The following is a 22,631-nucleotide window of genomic DNA, read 5'->3' on the forward strand; positions in this document are numbered from 1 at the left end:
TGCTGCCCCTCATTTGTATATTGCGTCAACAATTTCCTCTTGAGCTAGCATAACGAGCTCGGGTTTCGTTAGCGACGTGAGATTCATGACTGCCTAGTCTTTGAAATGTGAAAGATCACACTACCGCTAATTTCAACCAGCTAAGGCTCCCAATGATAGCAAGGAAATCGTGCGCTCAACAAATCGGGCACCAGGCCGCCGCCGACGTGCGCTCCATACCGCCGCCACCGCTGCCACCAGCTGTTACGTTTCCGGCGGTTCGACGACGGAACGGCTGCCGAAGGAACCGACAGACTCTCTCTCTGCTGGAAGAATGATCTGTCTTTATTTTATTACAAAAGGAAGCTTGCTTTTAAGGATCCTGCATCCAATCAGGAACAGACAAAAATAAAGAAATGCAATATCGCGCCGCACCAACTAATCTTATCGGAAGCGAAGCGTAGCATAGCCCCGCAATTGTTACAAGGTCTCCTTCAACGGGTGGGGCCGCGTCGCTGTCGCGTGATTTCAAACGCAAATTAAAAAGCCTCGCCGCGCCTGGGACATAAAGGCTCCCCGCTCGCACCTGTAACTGGCACAACCCGGATGATACACATCTGGCAGCACATCGTTTCCGTTGCATCGCGCGCCCTTTAATCTACACCGTGAAGCCAAACGAATATTCCCTCCGATTCCCGAATCATGGCGATGAACAAGTTTCGTCTTGCCCTGCTACAACTGGCGGTGACGCCCCACATTTCGAGAAACCTCGAAAGAGCCAGTGAACGAATCAAAGAGGCGGCGTCTGCGGGAGCGAAGATGGTCTGCCTTCCAGAATGCTTCAGCTTCCCGTACGAGCCGAAGTACATCGCAAAGTACGCCGAGCCGATTCCCGGAAAATCCAGCGAGATGCTCTCACGCTGGGCCCGTGAAAACCAGGTCTACCTCATCGGCGGGACATTGTCGGAGAGGGAGGACGACAAACTCTACACCACCTGCTTGGCCTACGGACCGGACGGTTCGCTGCTGGCCAAACACCGCAAGGTACATCTCTATGCGACCGATGTCCCCAGCAAGTTCACCTTCAGCGAGGCGGGCTTCTTAACGCCGGGCGATAAAGTGACCACCTTTGACACCCCGTACTGCAAAGTGGGCGTTGCAGTATGCTACGACATGGCGTTCCCGTCTTTTGCCGAACTGTACGAGCGGCTCGGCTGCAAGTTGCTGGTGTATCCGGGAGCGTTCAACATGTACACCGGACCGTTGTACTGGGAGCTGGTCTCGAGGTCTAGGGCGGCCGACAACCAGGTATACGTGGCGTCCGTGTCGCCCTCGAGGGACGAAACGGCATACTACGTCCTCTGGGGACACAGCGTGCTGGTAGATCCCACTGGCAAGGTGATCCGGTCGGCTGGGGTCGATGAAGAGATCGTGCTTGCTGATGTCGATATAGACTTTTTGGATGCGGTGAGGCGCCAGCTGCCCCTCGCCAAACAGAGGAGGAACGACCTGTACTAAGAGGTTGTCCCCAGGCATGGGGAAACTAGCGTGGTGCCTTCTGACACAGTGTAATGTCGACGGCGCAGTAGTCTCTGCCATCTACTCTGCGGGTGGAAATCCGGATGTTTGTAGGGTGTTTTATGTGTGGGTGCATAAAAATATTCTTTGCGGGTGTTACTTTGTTTTCGTTGCCTGTGGGTCCGTAAACGTTATTTAGTCCACTAAATATTTTATGTGCGTGTTTTTTTTTTTTTTTTATTGTCGCTTTTTTAAGCAATGCCACTGTTCTGTTACCCGAGAAATGTTATTTGGTGAATTTTGAGTCAATAAATATAGAGTAAATGTCGGTGTATTGGTATGATGGCTAGAAGGGAAGTGTGATGGGCGCCGCATGCGCGCCATGAGAAAGATAAGCGCGAGGCGCGATGAGCATTCTTAAAGAGCCAACATTGTAGAGAGAAACCATGTCAAACCATGGAATGTATGGTAATTTAACGGCGGACATATGCCTCCTGTGAGGATCAGCCACAGGCGCGCACGCGCCGCGTTTTCACGTTGCGAGGAGGAAAGCATGCGGAAAGATGGGGACTCTCATAGACGACCAAAACCGTTTGTCGCCTGCTCGCTGCACGCGTATTGAAAACGCGGTTCGTACGATACGTGACCACGATCAAGTAGTTGGAAACTCTCTGTAATGTAGGCTTTCTAAATAGTGTGGGGACAGCTGACCAGCCTGCTGGCTGCAGCCCCTCTGGCGTTCCCCAAAATTTCCATCGCGGAATCTCCACTGCGAAATAGACCCCATAAGTGATGACGTCACAACATAGAGCTCCGCTCCAAACAAACCGTTGCTAGGGCCATTGTTATGGACAAACGCATAGGGGCTCGACGTGAGGTTAAAAATTGCTGATAAAAAAGTAAACTTTTTTCTAAGCATTGTGTCTTCTCAATATCTCATCATGAAGACTTTTTTATCGTCTCAGTACCATAAGTGATGACAAGAGCCCGAAATAAAGTTTCACAGCCGGTTTTGTCGTGCTCGCAGACGACACAATGACTTCGCGAATTCAGTCACTCTTTCCGAGTGAGCACACGACCGCGCTGTGTGAGGTTTGCGACGATCGGCGAAACTTCTCTTCTCGGGGTCAACATTCTGTGGGATTTCGGAAGCGAGGAATTTCCGTGCACAGCTTTGATCGACGCTCGAGGTACGCACGCGTGCGAGCGCCTTATTTTAGAAGGAGAAAACACTGCGAAGCCGATTCAGGTACGACGACTGCGACATGAAATGTATCAAGGTCGAAGTGCAGGCCAGCGTACGCTTCAGGGATCCCCGACAGCACAGCTGCTTTAGTGTACATCTGTGGGATTAAACAAACTGTTTGCAACATACATATATTGTAGCAGATGGGAACGGATTGTCAAGCTTAAAACAACAAAAAAAATAAAGATTTAATCGGCGAACCTATGCCTAGAAACAAAAGAAAAGATGAGCGTCGACGGCACAGGAGCGAGCAACAGTGCGTCGACGCAACGAGGTAGAGGGGCCAGCGATGAACCGGAGTTCCGGTGTGCACTAGAAAGTGACCCACTACAGGCCACTGCCATTGTACGTAAAAGTGACTGCTCGTCACGTGACCAAATCATATACGTGACATCCCAGAAAAGATGGCAGCGCACAGGCAGCTACTGACCATATATCTGGGCAGGATCATCGGCATGTCCGATGCGTTGTTCGTTGTCGTTGGTCTGTTCGAGTTGATTTCAGATGCGGGAGCTGTCACATGAAGCTGGTTGAAATCTACATCAGCGTTCAGCGTGGTCTCTCACATAGGTTTAACGCTGAAATACCAAGGAACGGTATGCTTTTCGCTGGTGATCGATGGGGATATTGCTGATACTACCCCGAAAGGAACAATCGGCCTTGCGTAACTGGAACCTCGGATTGATTCGGATATCGCAAGGATAAATTTTAACGCGACGCGTTTTATGCTCTTGTTGACCATAGGAACCTTGAGGTCTTCAGTGAAGCCTGTGTAATATATTTGAATACACAATTAAGCTATGGAAATTGCGTGAGTCGTACTTGGCAGTGTACGATCATGGTGCCGCTTCGTTTAAACGACCGAAGGCTCACTTTGGTTGTGCGGCGCAAAGGAGAACTGGTAATTCCCGTGCCGTGCTAGGTGGTGCTGTGCTGCTTCCCAAATTGTTCCGGCTTAGGCGTGCACTTTCACGGTGCACAAGTTTGCAGCGCACCGAAGAGCTTCGTTCAAGCTAGTAGTTCCTGTGCCGTGCTAGGTGATGCTGTGCTGCTTCCTAAATTTTCTTGGCGTAGACGTGCACTTTCACAGAGCACAGGTGTTGCAGTTGGTATTGAATCCGATGGTATACCGCACGTTTCGTTGATACATACGTTGTATCAACACTCGTTACGCGAATTGCAAGCTGTATGGACATTCGATGGCGCGTGTATCACTGGGGCGCGTGTTACCTACCCAGCTCACCCGTTAACACCGCTTCGCGGCGATAGCCTGCAACGGCTCCTCACCAGAAAAGTGATCCCGTATCTATTTCAGTTCAGTTCGTCCACGGCAGTCGTCGAAACCCCGAAAGAGTTCACTTATTCGGACATAATGCCACTACAGCAATGCAGCTTCTTTACTGGTCAGGATAAACTCTCTTGTGTCAATTTTGTTATATTGTCACGAATGCTTGGTCCAGTCCTTGTATCAATCTTTACTATTCTGGAAAGTTTCAAGCCATACTAGGCTGTTATCGTATGTTCTGGTGAAGGTGCTGGGTATTTTAACCTTAGCCCTTCACTTTGTGTGCCCCTTGCGGCTCCTCAGCCGAGTTGCCCGACAACATGACTAGTGTGGCGGGCTGTCCCGCCTTCTTACACCCCCAGCGAGCCGTGGACCAAGTTCAATTCCGAGCCCCGCAGAGAAACCGCAAGACGAGCGAGTCCCACAAGAGCGAACCCCGCAAATAGACCACAAAGAACCTAAAATCTGAGTCAGTTGCTGCTACCAAGAATAACCACCGGAATTTTGCCTCCTGCCAGAAAAACCGAAGCGGACTAAGCCATCAATGACAAACCCGTAGCACCAAACCGCGTCCGCTCCCACCATTGTTTGCATGCCCGTCGCACCTGGCACTCCAATGCCCTTTCACGGTAAGGTGTATGAAGACGTCGAAGACTGGATTGAACAATATGACCCTGTCGCCCGCCACAATGGGTGCACAGACGACCAGCACCTGCAGAATGTATACTTGTCGTGGAAGAAACTGCCAGGTACTGGTTTGAAAATCATGAATCCCTCCCAGCGTCATAGGTTGTTTGCAAGATCGAACTGAAGTGCATGTCCGTCAGCCATCACCGACGAAAAAGGACCGAATACCTAATTCGGTCCAAGACACGGCCCCAGCGAGAGCATCACCGCCAAACTTGAATTAACAGTGAAACTTATTTATAAGAACCATGTTACATTTCTAAACGGAACGATCATGCTATCAAAACTAGAGAGTGCCACGCCAGGACGAACATGCATGCCAACTCTTTCTTCTTTTTTTGTCGAAACGATACAAGTGTGCAGTCAAGATGATTTTTTTTCAGCACTGTAACGCCCTCGCGCACTGCTGGGGGTAATCTCTGAATAAAGAATAAATAAAGAACCGAGGGGCTAGCGGTGAGCAAGATAATCTCGATAATTAATGCATTTAACGAAATATGTGAGCAATGACCACCTGGGAGCAAGTTCACAAACCAGTGTAAGCTCACAAACCCCACACTGGTTTGCAGACGACGAACATCCGGTATAGACCATAGGAAATGCACGTCGGACGTTTTTGGTATATATTTAATGTTCTACCGCCTACGACTTCAGCTTTGAGAAAAAAAAAATTCAAAACGTCTTCCAAAACTACTTTTGCGTGCCCAGCTTTAGGTATGCAAGTGTGGAAATGGAAATATGCAAGGCTTGCCAACTGTGTCGGTACTTAGGGCCGCACCCTGTGCGTACATACTTGGGTCTCACTAGTGCCAGTAAGCTTGTGTAAAATTATAAACATTCCATCCTGCTTTTACCGCGTGGTCCCTTTAAACTCCAGGGATAGTGGCGAGTAAGGACTTAAAGAGGTCATGAAATGGGATCGGGTTGGAATATTCATGATTTTGCAGAGGTGTGCTGGTCTTAGGCTGGCCCGAGTATACTCGCACAGACTGTCACTGATTCAGAAGCTTCTTTGTCCCGGTAAAATTGCGAGGATAAATGGGGACTATTTCTTTCAGTACAAGGAAGAAGCACACCTCAGACAGTGTATGCAGTCTGTCTTTTGTGTGCTGTGATAGAAGTGCGACCGCGACTTAGAACCCGAAAGTGCTGAGTAAAAGCACATCGAGGATACCCTATTCCGACCCGAAGAACACCTGTAACCAGATAGGCAACAAAACAATACAAACACATTTTGTTTTTGTAGAACGCTCTAGATCAAATTTTTGTGCAGGGAAAAGGTATCCAACACAGGCTCTCACAAACAAAGAACCAATTACATCGCAGCAATTATAGTTGGGATAAGTGGAGAGGAAAACCCAATTGAAGTCCGCCATTGTTTTCATTCAAAGAGCTAATTACTGTGCTGATGCACTTCCGTGTAGGCACACCTGACAAACTGGGTCACTGAAAAATATTACCACAAGCACACTGGGTAAAGCTGCTCGGCCTACTACCTCTGGCTCGCCTGCCAACCCCGACATGCGAAGATCCATGAGCCGCGGTCCACTGCTAATGCATCATACAAACGAAAGCCTGCAGAAACTGTCTGAAGCATTTTTCTTCTCTGCATGCCTGACCTGTCACGTTGGTCATGCAATAAATAAACTTGCCTCAATCATTTTGACAAACCCGGGGATCACAGAATCGTTAGTGCGTGCATTATGCGCGCGTCATGGTTCGTTATACTTCGTTACGGGGAGCTTTTGGATGGGCTGCACATACGACACACGCTTAGCTACTCCTTATAATGAAGACAAGTTTAAATTTACTTTCCAGCCCATAAACTTATAATATCTTCAAAATAACTCTGGTACTTCTTCACGCCGACGTCCTTAAATAAAAGCTCCTTCTGTACATCAGTTTTTGAGAGAATACCTTTATTCACGATACATGTTTTTACACTGAATAAAACGTAGGCTAAAAACCCTGTCTGGTAAAAACAAAATTCATATCATAAAGCATGATTATGCAGACTCTTACATATCCCAAATACTCTTCTCAAGATACTGCATTTGATTACATTTGGTAGTAATTCGATATCTCGCAAATACCTTTGATCGAAGTTTGCTACTGTACCTTAATTACATTTCTTAGTATCTTGTACTCGTTACCTCAAATACATTTCCCAATCCTTGAAAAAATAATCGCGCGAATCTTTTACTGGTAACTCGAGCGCAAAGTCGAACCGATTGAAAACTTCAAGCGGGAGCCGTTTAACACTGAACACGAAACAAGTCAGAACCAAAGATGCAGACTCGAAATGACAATAAAAGAATAAAGCGCGGTCCAAATCAACCCGCAAAACACGAGAAAACGGGTCCCGGAGAATTCCGGCGGAAAAGGAGTGACCTCAAGGGTCACGTGAACGTGACGTTTTGCTGTTCCTTATTTCCGGGTCCTAATTTAAAATTATCATCTTTTTTTCGGCCCCGGAGAGAGCCAAAGAGAACCTTCTTGCCCTCCTCGCAAACCTTCAGCTGAATGGGGAGGGGTGAGGTGCGATAATTGCTTTTCCTGAACCCAACAAGACGACGCAGGGAAGCTAAGAGGCAGTTGCTTCTGTTGTATTCTCTCCCTCGAAGCCATTCAAAAATCCCACAAAGGGAGCTTGTACTGCCTTTTCAACCCGGGGTCTGCGTTTTTTTCCTTTCCCTCTCAACCTTTCTGCCTTCGGCGTCCCAACACGCTTCTCGTCCATTCACTCCCGCGCGTTTCTGGGCTAAAATGGCAGGAATTTGCGGGCCCGTTTTGTGGCCTGGTTTGGACCGCCCTTAAAGACCGACGGGCAGTCAAAAAGGAGAAAACGCTATCTCAGTTCCTCCTCTCTTTTCGAGAAAGACGGAAACCTTTGCTTTTCCGGCGGGGAATAACTCAGAGACCCGCTAAGTGTGGACAGGAGGGGCGAAGAGTGCAGGAGGGAAGAGAAAGAAGGAAACTGGGAACCTGTTTTCTGCCCTGCAGAAGACGATTGTGTAGGTCGGCCTTTAATTGGAACGAAATAAGAGAACACCACAAAAAGGTTTTATTTGCTTATTTAGCTGCTTTTTTATGTTTGTCCCCGCTAAGGCAAGCATGTCAGTTACTTTCAGGAACTTTCTGTAGGCGAATCATGATAGGCTATCCCTTTCATGAGGCCAGATATGGTAACGCCAAGACAGGAAATAAGCTAAGGGCAGGATGAGCACTAAAAATGCGAATAAAGAGTTATCTCAAAGTTATACGCCTCTTTGGACGGACTCCCAGAGCTTAGTACATATGACAAAAATAATAAATTTGTCAACAACGACTAGAAAAGTAGCAGCTAGTGTTTCTCCGTGTCCCTTTCTACCTATCTTTTTGAAGTTTAGAGACATCTGAATGTAGCGTTGGGTGCACCCTACTTGAAGAAGGCACGGCAAGTGCCATGCGGACGTAAACTATACCTGAAACTCCTTAATATGTTAACTCGAATATTTTTAATAGGGGGTGAGAGTTAGACCAGTTATTTCTTCACCATGTATTTTATCAGGCTCTACGGACATCAGATGAGGGGATAATTGTCACGGCAAGTTGCGTAATTCACTAAAATTTCTTAATTAACTTTTTTTAATTATGGTTTTGGGGCTCATATTTGAATTTCAGTATTGACGGTAATATTATTTAATTTATCTCTCCTTAAGGGCCCTCCGGCGCATTACATAAGGGAAGGGGGGATGTGAGCGAACATAATACCATATTTTGAACACAAAAAGAAAAAAGTAAAACAAAAGTAGAAACAACAGTAATAAAAACAACATACAGTGGCATACTGGTAGGACAGGGGGGGGGGGGGGGTGTAGCAGAAATGTTAAGTGACTGGCTGGAGGAAAATGTATGGTTCTGAAATACGTACTATTTCCAAGGGATAGTTATACCCTGTGGAAAAAAATGAGGTATCAAAGGCTAGTGTTTTCACTGTTATATACATTTGATACAGACACTGTGGTTGAGGCGAGGGGAAAGAAGTGTGTCATATATCGACGTGATTTGTTGTGAAATGTATGTATGAGACACACTCGAGACGTTACTTGGCGGTCAGATAATAATGAAAGTTCTAGGGTTTGTTTAAGTTGTGTGATACTGACGTCGTAGGACTATGTTGATCTAATAAATAGAGGTGCAAGGTTTTGGATTGCATCAAGATTATCGGCGAGGAAGGTTTCTGAAGTATAGCAGATGGACGATGTAACTTCGAGTTTCGGGCTGACATACGTTATGTACGGAAGTTTTTTCAGGTGAGAAGGTGCTGATTTCAGGTGGCGTTTTAAGTATCTGAGGGTGCATGGTGCTTTGGTGGTCATATTGTCGATATGCTGAACCCATGAAAGCGAAAGAACCAAATGAACACCAATGTACTTATATAATGATGTAGTGCCAAATACAACGTCGCTCGAAGAGTTTGGATAAAGCATAGCAGATTTTTTCGTGTGAATGATATAAGTTTGCTTTTGTCACGCTGAAGAGTCATAAGCCATTTATCGCACCAAGCGCCGATTCGTGTTCGGTCATTTTGTAGAGTAAGATGATCAGAGAGGTTTGAGATCGGGTAGAAAATGACGCAGTCGTCCGAGAACAGTCTGAATATTTAATTGATGCCACACGCAAGGTCGTTTATGTGTCCAAAAAATAAAAGCGGGGAAAGTCCTGCGCCTTGGGGAACACCAGAAGTTACGTTTATCAAGGGTAATTTATGATTATTAGCTATTGTGAACTTTACTCAGGAAGTAAGAAAATCATGAATCCAAGAGACGATGGCTGCGTCAAGGCCAAGTACCGAAAGCTTAGAGAAAAGACGATTATGAGGCACTCGATCGAAAGCATTGGAAAATCCAGGAATATGGCATCTGTTTGGTAGAATTGTCTTTCATGTTAACAAGCAGGTCATCAGTAAATTCGGCAAGTTGGGTTTCGCAAGAAATATATTTAAGAAAGCCAAGTTGATGAGGGTAAGCAAATTAATCGCGTTAAGGTGATTGATTATGCTGGAGCGGAGTGTATTGTCACCGAGGATAAACGGCAAGGCAGGGGTGAAATAAAGAAACTAAAGGTTTAAAGGGGCGAACTTGTTGTAAACAAAATATGACATACCTAGGCGTCGCGGGCGTCGATGTCGGCATAGGAGGAGGATCGAGCGCTGGCGAAAGACTGACTCCGGCTCGCCACGCGAGCCGGAGTCAGTCGGCGTCGAAGATTCGGCGCGTATAACATTCGAACATCAAAGAAGCAAGAGGTGTTTTTTTCTTTTTTTTTAATTTACCGGAACGCGACATTTTCAGAAATACCAAAAAGGTGCATCCGCTCCCAGGTTTCGAACCTCGGCCCTCTGCGTGGAAGACAAGATTGATAGCCATCCGGCCATGGGCGCGCTTGCTTGGAGACGCGCGTGGCACTACTCCCCCCTGTAAAAAGCGCATAGTCTCGATCAGACTTGTACGTAATCCGTTAAAAGTAACGAAATTACTTGTAATCCCTTAGGCCCGCTTCAGACAGAGCAATTTCGCACAGCAACTTGACGTCGCAACACCAGCAACATGGGCTGCCCGCGTTTACACGCAGCAACCGAATTGTCCCGACTTGCCATCATCATCATTAAATTAGATTTTTCTTTCACTATCTAGACGCCCAGCTACGCGCTAAAAACGCGTTCTTATATCTTTGAACGGCGTTGAGAATACTAATTCATTTTTTTGAAACTGTTTATTTCCGAAAACTATCCATTTCAAACCAGAACTAAGTCTTTAGCTGTCATCAACACAACCACAGGAGTGTCACGTGAAAATATCGCGTCCCTGATTGGCTGCAGCCGTTTCAAACGTCTTCGAATTGCTCCGAGTTGCTCGCTCGTTCGAGCCGGACCCGTTCTCAGCAATTCGTGCAGATCTAGGGAAAGCTAGGGAACAACCCACCAGCAACCTCGAAATTGCTGTAAAAGTTGCCCCGTCTGAAACGGGCCTTACATTTATCGGTAATTTAATAACGGATTAATTACATCTTTTCTAGAGTAAGTTTAAAGTAATTCCTTTACATTTTTTACGTAACGAATTCCTTGTAATCCGTTACATTTTTTTTCAGGACCAGCCCCCCCCCCCCTCCCCCTTCTAAAGAAAAGGTCGTTTTTATTTTGGTGAAGTTGAGCGCAGTGGACACTGTCACGCGCATTGGCCAGCGCAAAGGGAGGCTGGCACTCTTCAGTTCTGTAAAGCCTTTTTTTTTTTTGCAACACCAAGCCCCTGAACCTATTTTCTTTTTACACCCTAACAACAATGTCAAAAAATCCAAATAAACATTTCTACAAAAAAAAAGGGGGTGGGGGCAAGTTATATCCGCTTTTTTAGTCTTTTTTTTTTTGCGATCGAAGGCGGGGAGAGGAGGACACCAAGTGATTGTATGCCTCTTCCAGAAGCTTGAGGCGGTAAGTGCACAGACAAGAATTAACAATGTCCTTCTTGGTTACAGTGACTACGACCATTTTCATAATGTCACAACACGAGACAACGCTCCATCTGCCATAAAATCCACTAAAAGGGATGTAACAATATGTGAAGGCGTCATTGCCACAAGCATCCTCGTTGGTTGCTGCACACTTATCATCTTCTCTTGGAAGACAGGATGTATCTTTTTCTGCTTCTTTCACATTATTTGAACCTGTTTTGAAAGCTACTTACTTTTTTGTGGTTCAATTTCTAGGGCTGGCCAACTTTATTTGTCAATTTCAGCCAGGTTATCCGCATCTCAGTCACTTTTTTGTGAGTCAGCTTTTTGCGATCACTCTGAAATCAATAATTGTCTTCCTTTTTTTTTTTTCGCTGTTTGTATCCCAGCACGACGCATCTTACCTCAAGCAGAGATCTTTAAAAATAAAACATAATGGTGACTGACGTAGTCTTGAGATTCTGGGCTTGAGGAGAGAGTGAAACTCATGAGTGGGACCATAGTGAGGCTCAGTTCTCTGCCCTTCGCTGCCCGTGGCAGCAGCGGAAGTCTATCTGTAGATAACCGGAGTAAACTGCAATCGGTCCGTGCTCCGTGCTTTTTTGAACGGCATCAAGAAACGTACACACGAGGTACACTCGGCAAACGCGCGTTTACATTTCCTTGTTTTAACCGACGTTCTGATTATTTTTTTCTATTACTTATATTTATATCCTAAAAACGTTTTCTTATTCTCCAATGCGCACCAACCGAGGCTTGACCTGCTCAGAACCAAAGAAAGAAGGATATCGAGACAAACCTTTTTTTATTATTTAATTATCGCCTTACTGTTACCAACTCTACTAAGACTCGAATATCAGGCAACGGCTGCAACGATAAAGCTTTGCCCTATCTTCGAGCTAAATAGTACTTACATTTCTTGGCTGAAAAAGCTCAATATTAAATATTCGTTAGGCACAATACAGCAATCCCATCCAGTGCCTAAGTTCAAATGGTGCTCAGCGTAGCAGTTGACATCTTCAGTAAGAAATAACGCAATATATGTCTGACGAGACTTTCGAGAGCCAGCTGTTGCCCAAAATACTGAAGGTCAATAAATGGGACAGGCGGCAACAGTAAGAACTTGAATAACCTTCTTCCTTTTTGTTTCTTAATTGAGGAAAATAGTGTTGAAAGTAACGCCACGAAAGTAACGGATTACTTTTGGGAGTAACGGTCACTTACTTTCATGAGAGAGTAATTATAATTGTAAAAAATCACAATTTAGCCTTGAGTAATTGTAAATGTAATTCCTTACAGTTTTGCAGTAACGTGTACAGGTCTGGTCTCGATGGAAAAAAAAAAGAAGTGGGGAGACAAGAAAAAAGCAAGATTTACAACTACATTCGACGGAAGCGCCGAATACACAAGGACGAAGAAGTAGACAAAGACGTGGAGCACTCACAACTGAAAGTTTATTGAAAAAAGCATAGTTTTAATTCCGCCTAACTGGCTCCTCGCACAGAAAAAAAAGCTCTTTACCAGTCAGGTGCAGTGACGGAGCAGTGTCACATGTGCTCTCTCCTTGCTAATACGAAATGCCTCGTAAATTTATCAAGCCGTTTTGTCTGCGTAATTCCCGAGAATTGTTATTCTTTCCAATGCCGGGTACCTATCGCAGTGCTCTGTCAGATAGCCCAACGGGGACTGTCTTAATGACCATGCATGTTCTCTTGCCCTTTCGTTAGTACATCTACCCGTCTGTATCGATGTTTATTATTGCGACATCATTACCAGTTCGATGTTATGTCCCACAGTGTCCAGCGTGTGTCCATTCAGCCCAAAAGCTCCGAACGATGTCCCGGGCGCTCGCGTTGGTAGAGCGAGCACTTCATCGCTTCGTCACGTGGCTATCTTGTATAGCGCAATACGATACATCCCCCCCTGTTTTTTTCTTTTTTTTTTCTTTTTTTTTATAAAAATGTCTTGCGATCACGTTAGTTAAAAAAAAAATAAAAAAAAGAGAGAACACATTAAGGCACTTGATTAAAGTTAGTCATAGTGTAGTCGCATAGGAGGCCTTGTTTGCCGCTGGTGGCCTGTGATGCCACGGACGGTAAGTCTGTATGAGTTTCCTCGTCCGGGGTGTCATCTTGCAGTGTGTTCGGTCCAAAAGGCTCGCTTGTCGGTAGCAGATGTTGCCTGTTCCTCCGAATAACCCTGCCGTCCTCGGTTAAAACTTGGTACGACCTCGGGCGTGTCTTGGCGACGACTTTTGCCTTCTTAAACCACCATCTCTTTCGGACTCTGACGACCTGGCCCTTTTCCGATTGCGGAAGTGGACCTCTGGAATACTCGGTCTGGACGTGCATCTGCACCTTCAAACCTGGCTGGTCACCGAATTCGTTAGTACATCTACCCGTCTATACCACATATGATTTTCCACAACTCACGGGAATGTTTTACTCCACCAATAAGGCACAGTCCACGAACTGATTTGCGTGCTTCTTGTGGCATACGTTTGCATCTTCCGTTTCTTGATTTATTCTAGAGTGCGGCTCTTAGGCGCCCGTTTTCTTTTTCCTGATTTTTTTAAATACGCTTTATTTTAATTCTTTTTTTTTTTTGGGGGGGGGGGGGGAGGGGAGACGTAAATGCAGAAAGTGCTTTTTTTTTTTTGTCGATATCCAGGGAGATAAAAAAAAAGATGCCCGAAAAGCCAAAAAGGACTGCCCTGCAGAAAGAATAACACAAACTCGAGACAAAGGACGGCGAACATTTCTTCTGAAAGAAATGTTTGTCGTCCTTCGTCCCGAGTTTGCTTTATTCTTTCTGTGGTCAGTCAATTTTACCAACACGCTCTTCAGTTCATGTGAACCAAAAAAGGAATTGCGGATTTATTTACTATTAACGCCACCAGGGTAATCCATTACATTACTAAATTAACTGCATCAAAAGGTAATGGGATACATTAGAAATTACTCTCAAAAACGTACACTACTGAGAGTTTCCGACTGCTGGATCGGGGTCATGCGGTATTATGGGCAGCGTTTGCAATACGGACTGCGAAGAGGTGACGAACGTGTTGGTCGTCTGCGAGCTTCTGAGCCTTTCCGCCTGCTTTCCTCCGTGTGTAGCACGATTGTTCCGAGTGCAGAATCCCTGTCGCAAAAGCCCCGCGTCATTAGCCCCACGTTTCGAAAACCCCGCGTTCATTTACCCCGTCCTCGCTTTCCCCGTTCCACCCTCTTCGCGCTTCGACCAGCAATGTTCAAGGTTAACCTAATGTGTTGAGGGCCCACAAATGGTGTTTTCAGTAAAAGGAATAACAAAATAAGGTTAACTTCAGCCGCAAAAAAACTTACATGTCTGCTGGCAGCCCGCCACCACATATGAAATAACAAAACAGAAATAAATGTACAGAATATACACACTACAGAAAGTACGTAAAAAGGAAAGAAAAGAAAGGAGAAAACATGTACAGTGCAGTCCACTTATAACGATATTGAGAAAACCGCAAAATCCAATCGTTATAGCCGATTATCGTTATATCTGGACCGACAAAAAAAAAACACAAAGAGAAGTTACTTACGGGCGATGAGTGAATCAGGTCGTACAACGCGAGCCGAGGCAAAGAAAACCGAAGGCTTTATTAAAAGCCTTCGGTTTTCTTACGTCCAGCGAGGCAGCCTCCCCGACGACGTTTTTATAAACGATGCCGTGGCGATCCTTGAACCGCTGAATCCATCCTCCGCCGGGTTCGAAGTTTTCCCGTCCCAGAAGGGAAGCAAATTTCTTCGCCTTTGCGGCAAGAATAGGTCCAGTTATGGGCACGTTCCGGTTGCGAGTGGTCAAGAACCACTGGTACAGGGAGTCTTCAACGTCGCCGTACAAAGGATCCCTAACCCGCTTTCGCTGGTCGTCGTGACCGCTGGTGCCAGCCTTCTTCAAGACATCTCCAGCCTTGATGATTGTAGAAATCGTTGATTGAGACAGCTCGTATCTTTTTGCGAGGCTACCAACCTTGAATCCTTGTCGGAAATCCCGGTGAATTCGCTGCTTCACCTCCAGAGATATCGCTTTGCGCTTAGTCGGCGCCATTTTTACCTCACGAACGTACGAACGTGCGGAAACGGGGGAAAACTAGGAAGCGTTGCGCGGCGGCGGCCAAGCAAGCTCTTTCTCTCCTCCCTTCAGCGATTGCGATGACGATAGCACTTAGTTCCGAAGGATGAGGCTGAACTTTTTAAATCGGGCGGCGCCTCGCGTCACCTAGCGGATCTTTCCACGCCGACCGGTTTTTGATATTTTTACTAGTTTTCATGTCGTTCGCTTCAAGTATTTTAATTTTTCTCAAATTTCCAGGCAAATTTTTCGTGATAAGCACCTTCCGGGCGGCCAGAATTCTATCGTTGTATCCGATATGTCGCCGATAATTCTATCGTTATATATGGTTTATTTTTACATAGGGGCGATGGGAGAATTGACAAATCTAAAAAATTTGATCGCTATAAGCGATATATCGTTATATCTGGTATCGTTATAAGTGGATTACACTGTATCACATTATGACGAGGATGCACGCAGCATCCCATACATTCTGGCAACCTCTCGTGACTGTGCCCCGTTTGACGGCAGTGGGCTGCGCACACTGATCGTAATTGTCAGTTGTCAGTCAATGTTTCAACTACCTCGTTGGATCTATGGAAAGGTAAAATGAAAATCACACTATCCAGAATGCACCGTATCCTTTGTCGCTTGCGCAGTGGACTCCGTAAATTACAGGTCGATCTTCTGTTCTTGAGGCAGAACATACTAAAGAGAACCACACTCGCAAAAGCTCACACACGCAAAGTTACCATGTCGCCTACTCCACACCTCGCCGTAACCGCTGGTTGTACTAAACTGCGCGATGGTAACCGCGCGACTGCGCGGCGTTCATTCGTGATCCATGGCAAATGTCTGCGCACGCGTTCGTGCGCGTGCGCAGACATTTGCCCAATTTTTGCCGAATCTTTGCCAAACTTTCTTTCAAAATTTCGGCATGTGCGGAACTTTGCCAAATCTGAAGCTCGGATGATTCGGTCCATCACAAACTTTTACGGCGTGTGTGTGTTTGTGTAGGCGTTGTAAAAGAGGGGGGGGGGAGGGAGAGGGCCAATTGTGTATGTGCACCGGGCGCTTTGGTGACTGGCGCCTTTTACGGCACAGGCGATAGACTCCCTAGCAAAGACGCTTACGCCGTATTGGCTGCTCGCAACGCGTGGGAACTTAAATTTCGGATTCGGACGGCGCGTGTATCACTCGAAGCGCGTTAACCCGCGCGTTAACCCAACCCCGCGCCTGCGTTCTCGCCGCTTCGCGGCGACAGTCCGCGGCTGCTAATTACAAAACGATTAACCCATACGATTTAGTTCAGCAATGTTTCGTCAACAACATTGTTTTTTGTTGTTGTTGTTGTTTTGTTTTTTTTCAGTGTTAATCGTAAAAAAGAAATGTCGTAAATATCGCCAAATGCCTCGATAAAACAAAATGCTCGAGGAAAAAACATAAAAGAAGTAAGCCCACACTATGGATAGAACCCGGGTCTGATACGTATGAGGCAGGCATCGTACCACTAAGTTATGCTTCCGCTTCGGAAACTGGCATTGTGACCGCTGCCTATGTTGACGGCGGCAGCGCCAATCTCCACGAACCAGCCAATCCGGCATGAGCACCGTTGCTAGGGTTTGTATCGCCTGCGAGTTAAAAATATGCCCCCGCGGGTCGGGGGGCGGTGTCCTTGGTATTCCTTGGGCGCCACCGGCCAGTGTTTGCCCGGCCCAGCGGCGGCTGTTTCCAGGGGGGGGCAAAACAATGGTGACTGTGGACTGCCGAGGCACTGAGAAGAATGGTGCGGCAAACACACCGGATGGCTAGCTACGCCTAAAACCCCTTGATGAGTTTGTGCTAGTTTCGTAAGTGGCATCAAAGCGCCTGAGCAGGAAGCACGTGCAGCACTTGGAAGCAAATGGCAGTGTAGCCCTGAAATGAGAGGCACTTGGAGGTGAGTGGCAGCCACGGTGGTGGCTGCACAGCCACTCACCCCCAAGTGCCTCCAAGTGCCACGAGAGACACGTGCATCTCGTGGCACGTGTCTCTCGCCTTCAGACAAATAAGGCGCTGGACCGCATGTAAGCGATTTAGTGAGCAACGAGACGAGCATCTGCGACAGCGACGGAGATTTCTCACTGTCGCCTGTAACGCTGCTCGGTTCTTGAATTACTAGAAAACGTCGCTCATCGCATTGATCGGTTCCTCCTGTCGCTTTCATGCAGTGTGCCTCGTCGTGCGGCTGAGCAATAGCAAAAAGGGTCGCCATCGCTTTCCTCTTCGCCCCCTTCATGGTTCTCGGCGCTTGCAAAAATGTGAAGTGTGAATTTTATGTAGGGCTTTGTCCATGCCGGCTCTCAGACTGCTGGCAGAATTTTCAGTGAAATACGACCACATGATTTCTCACTTTGCTTATGTATATACTGAGGAGAAAGTAGTTGAAAAATCCGTTCATGATCTCTTCAAGAAAGTTGTTCGAAACACCTCGTTTTTTGTTGTTTTTTGGCTGTCTACAGTGCCGTCCGACGGCACTCCACCGCGCCTACAAGTGCCGTCCGAAAGAAAGTCGAACAGCACGTGTATCCCTGGGGAGCTCGTTAACCAACCCCCCATCTGCATTCATGCCGCCTCGCGGCGACAGTATGCGGCTGCTAACTATAAAACTATTAACTTGCTTGGCCCCGTTGCACATGCCGCTTCGCAGCGTCCAGCCCCTCTGTCCCATACCAAGCCCCGCTGTCCCCCATGTACCTCCGCAAACGGATGCCCATACCATTTTGTTAAGCAAAGTTTCGTTGACAACATCCTTTTTTTCCCAATGTTAATGGTAAAAAAGAAATGTCGTAAATATCGCCAAATGCCTCGACAAAACAAAATGTTTGAGAAAAATATTAAAAAAGTAGGCCCACTCTGTGGATCGAACCCGGGTCCACTGCCTATAAGGTGAGCTACGCTACAATTTCCACTAAGCTACGCTACAACTTCGAAAAACTCGTTTTGACAATTCGCTTTACAGAAGACATTCGGACAGCACCTGAAGGCGTGAGTGGAGTGCCATTGCATGGCACGTGAACGTTCTGCAAGAGTGCCGTTGGACGGTACTCAACATTACATTATATATATATACTTTTTTTTGTAACTAGTCAATGCGCATTTTTTTCCACAACCTTCACAATAAACTGCAGCCAGAGAGCTAGCAAATAAGTGCAACATATACAGCACTTTGTATAAAAAGTCCGTGCCCTAGTCAAAATAGAACTCTTTATACTCTTCGCAAGCAACATCATCAAAACAGAGATTCGAACACGAATTCGAACACCCGCAGTGAAAGCAAACGGGGCGCAAATACGAGCGCCAGCACGTAATGGGTACCTTTAGCAGTCACGGGTTCCGCGAAACACACCGCCTAGTTAGGTGGTACAAAGCCGCCACCCGATTTGTAGAACTCGTCTTGTCCACCGATCCACGAGATAAAGCTCCCCGATACACTTACGAAGTCCCGTCCACCCCTCCGACTTCGGTGGGACCTCCGCCTCTGTGTGCGTTCCCGCAATCTGACGGCTCGCTCAGTGACAGGTCAGATTCGGGTTTTCCTTGGGAAAAGCTCGAAGGTCATCCAATGCGCAAAGCACGTGTGCGACAAGGAGCCGCACACGTTCGCCTTCACGCTTCCTGCACACACGCACAAGGACAAGTCACAAACGCTCCGAAAAGAAAGCACGTAAAAAGTAAAACGAAAGGGCGAGTACTCACGGAGTAGACTCAAACCCACAGCTGGTTCCATGGGCACGCCGGCACCTGGGACACTTTTTGTTTTTCGAAGAACGTTCTTTGATGTTTTTTATGAAAGCCTAAAGGCCTGAAACCGCACGAAAGTTTGCAGCTTGCTTTGTTTTTTACTTTGGTTCAGTGTTGCCAACCTATTTTTCGAAAATACCCCACGGCAGCGTCCAGAAAACCCTCCATTACCCTACGAATGTTTCTTATTACCCTACATTTTACCCTACGAGGCACATTTTTGCTCAAATAATACTGTTGCATGAATTATGATGATACAGGGTAATATTAATACAGTACAAAGCGACAGGGCACGCATGCACGCGCATACCTGCGTTATTCTAGAACACCATGCCTGTATCTTGCATGTGCGCTGTGTAGAGCACAACAGTGATGTAGCGAGCGCAGACATCCCAAACCAACATGTTTAGTCGATTTGTCGTGAAATTAAAAACTGAGCTACGTGGAACCAGCACTCGCGGCGTCAGACAAGGCGGCTCATTACAAAAGGAAGCTAATCCGAACGGTATATTAGCTTCTTTGAGTGTATCGCCTAGGGATTCGTCAAACTAAGGTACTATTTCGACAAACATAGGCTTTTACACCAGGGGAGGATAGGAAACCGGCGGCTCTCCGTATTCGCTAAAATGTCATTCGATGAAACGTCATGGTTTCGGCTTCGTTCGCTAAAACGTTGTACGCTTAAGTGAACGCCTCCAGTCCCCGGGATGCACTCACTTGACCGAATGATGTTTTAGCGAACGCCCACGTTTCATCGAATGACACTTTAGCGAATAGTCGGACGCCGCGAAGCGGCGTTTTCGGGTGGGCCAAATGGGTTCACATTTTTGTAATGAGCCGCCGCAGACTGTCGCCGCGAAACGGCGTAAGCGCAGCGCGGTCCCCGGTATTCGCTACAACGTCGATTCGCTCAAATGTCGCTGTTCGCTAAAACATCATTCGCTCATGCGATATAAACCCGTCCTGGTGGGCTCGGGATGGTTCCGCCCGCGGTGCCACGTGCTTCGCAGGTGTAACAAGGACCGCCGGATGGACCAGTCATCAGAAAAAAATTGGCGGGACCATTTCCCTTTCCCAGATACCTCTTCTGGCTCCAAACTTCCTAAGCGCAACTCCACCTCCTCCCACCTCTCCCACTTGCTCCAGCTCTCCAATACTCTCCAACTTCGGGAGCCTACATACTCCACCTTGGTGTGTGGTGCTCTCTCTGTTAGCACGTCTTGCAACTTGAATTCTTTCGTTTTGCACGATGTTGTGGTGCGGCAGCACACGGGTTGTAAAGCTATGCAAAACTTGCGCAACAGCTTCTTTTTTTTTTTTTTGTAATGCTTGCCGTGTAAGAAGCAACGTCTGAAAATACCCTACTTTTAGTGGGAAAAGGGCCTGACGGCCCTACAGCCGTACAATATACCAAAAATGCCTAAAATACCCTACAAGTAGGGTAATTACCCTACGGTTGGCAACACTGCTTTGGTTACAGTGGCAATGGCGATGCGGCGACGTTCGCTGGTTCCGACGAGAGTGGTTACGACAAAACTCATTTGACGCAAAGTGAATGTTCCTGTTTTATTCGACATACATTAGAACATTTAAACGTAAAAAATTTTGTTTTAACATTTATCTAATTCTTTGTAATGAAGTATGTTGGTTGTGTACTAAAACTGAAGCTTGGCCTGTTTCAGCTTCGTTGTGTACTAAACTGTAGCTTGGCCTGGTTCAGTTTCCTTTTATTTCAACATGGCGGCGACAATCGTTCTCTGTGCGTGCTCTGTGTCGTGCTCAACCTATTTTCTGTGCATTGGTTGTCCTGTTATTCTCCTCCTGCAATCCACATCAGCCGCAAGCATGCTGTCTAAGTATTGTGTGCCCACCAGAAAGAATATCCAGTCTTCTCGGAAGCAAGGCTGCAACTAGGGCTGCTCGGATCGTGGCTTGGACGTCGTCGGCTCCCACGAACCGCGTCCGCGAGCCCCACGTCGTTTGCTTGGTTCCTTTACCTTTCCGGCGATGAATCCCCCAGCCTTGGCCTCATCCCTACAGGACCTAGCTGGTGAAAAACAATCTACAACAACGCGGCGTCTTTGGAATGCGATTACTATGATCAGTGGCTCTTAAAACCTCAGTGGCCCCCCTTCAATCGTGAGCTCTCTCTGTGTGTGTAGGCGTTGTAAAGAGAGCTCTTCGGTGTGAACGCTCTTACCCTCACAGTGTGCAACCTCTTCAAATGGTTATTCAACAGGCGGCGCTGCGAGACGCGAGCCTTCGGCGTTGCTTCAAATCGCAGTGTGGTTCTCAAAGTGGGCACTTACACTCATTTTCATACATAGCGTGCAAAACTGTCAAAGGTACTGAAATGGTGCTCAAGAAAATACAGAGAAAAAAATGTGTTCTTCCGCGCGTTTCGTGGACGGGTGGTACAAGGCGCTGCCCTGGCGATACCGACGTCTCGGCGGCACCGGTTCAAACCCCACTAGACGCGCAAAGTTCTTTGCTTTCCTTTTTTTTAGACATACTTTTTGTGCAAGATTGTGCGCATTGCCCGAACCGTATATTTAAATTCCTCCTTCTTGCTTTTTATTTATAAGCCTCCGAGAGACCACATTTCTACCATCTGCTCTGCCGCTTTGCAAGTGTTATTTGCCTCATGCATCGAGTTATATTTTTCTTTCGTGCAGCATGGAATGAGGAATCGCACTGATAGCAGCCTTGAACCAAAATTTATAATAGGACGTTAATCGACGGTAGTTGTGGCCTGTACAGTTTATTTTGAAATAGCTGTCAAGGGTAGGAATCCTCCTCTCGGGGCACTTGAGATGCACCATCAGGCGAATGGTGTTGTGTGTGAATTCGGCATGCTTGACGGTCCCCGTGCTCGAAACTTCTACATTGCGAGGTCTTCGCTTCGAGGACGCCACCTTGCCAGATAGACACTGCGCCTTGTACTTCGCGACAGTACGGGCGCACACTCCGGTGTCGTTACTGACTGTCTCCAGGACCTCATGACCGACTTCTCCGGGAAACATGTTCTTGTACTCGCGTACACGTTGGCGACCACCTGCTTGCACTCTTTCAAGGTCTTCGCACAACGAATCTTAGAAAATATCCGAGAAGGAGAGGTACTTGAGCTTTCTGCGTAAGACGCAATCTTCTCAAAACCACCCAGTGCCACACAACCCGAAAACCAGGAGTGGCTGCCGCACGGACGAAAACGCAAACAATTAAAATGTTTTTGCAGGGGACGCACTATTTTATGGGGTGAGCATAGACATGGTCGGCGATGCAAACCGGAGCGCTAGAAAAGTCAAGGAATTTGAAATCAGTAATTTGGTAGATACCCTGATGCACTGGTTCTACCGTACGAAACACTTCACAATCAAGTGAGAATTGGGGAAAGCGAAATATAGAAAGGCAGCAATGGACGTCTGCCTCATTTGCCTTCACTATGCTGCATGGACTTTCCATCTATGACACTGTGGGCACTTAACATGTCCTCGACAATTTTACTTTGCTCACCTACAACTTCGTCTGACTCCAAGAACTTATTTCTTATCATTG

The 22,631-nt window shown here is 46.8% G+C and overlaps 1 protein-coding gene across 1 annotated transcript; it reads left to right on the forward strand.

Moving 5' to 3' along the window:
- The first annotated feature begins 642 nt into the window (after positions 1 to 642).
- Positions 643 to 1,610, forward strand: LOC120850760 (omega-amidase NIT2-like). Its single transcript, XM_040223392.3, has one exon. It carries the CDS (start codon positions 682 to 684, stop codon positions 1,495 to 1,497), a length of 816 nt encoding a protein of 271 aa, XP_040079326.1. The 5' UTR covers positions 643 to 681; the 3' UTR covers positions 1,498 to 1,610.
- Positions 1,611 to 22,631: the final 21,021 nt, after the last annotated feature.

Source organism: Ixodes scapularis, unplaced genomic scaffold (assembly GCF_016920785.2).
Source record: "Ixodes scapularis isolate PalLabHiFi unplaced genomic scaffold, ASM1692078v2 ptg000120l_1___fragment_3__unscaffolded, whole genome shotgun sequence".
In the NCBI taxonomy this organism is placed as follows: Eukaryota; Metazoa; Arthropoda; class Arachnida; order Ixodida; family Ixodidae; genus Ixodes; species Ixodes scapularis.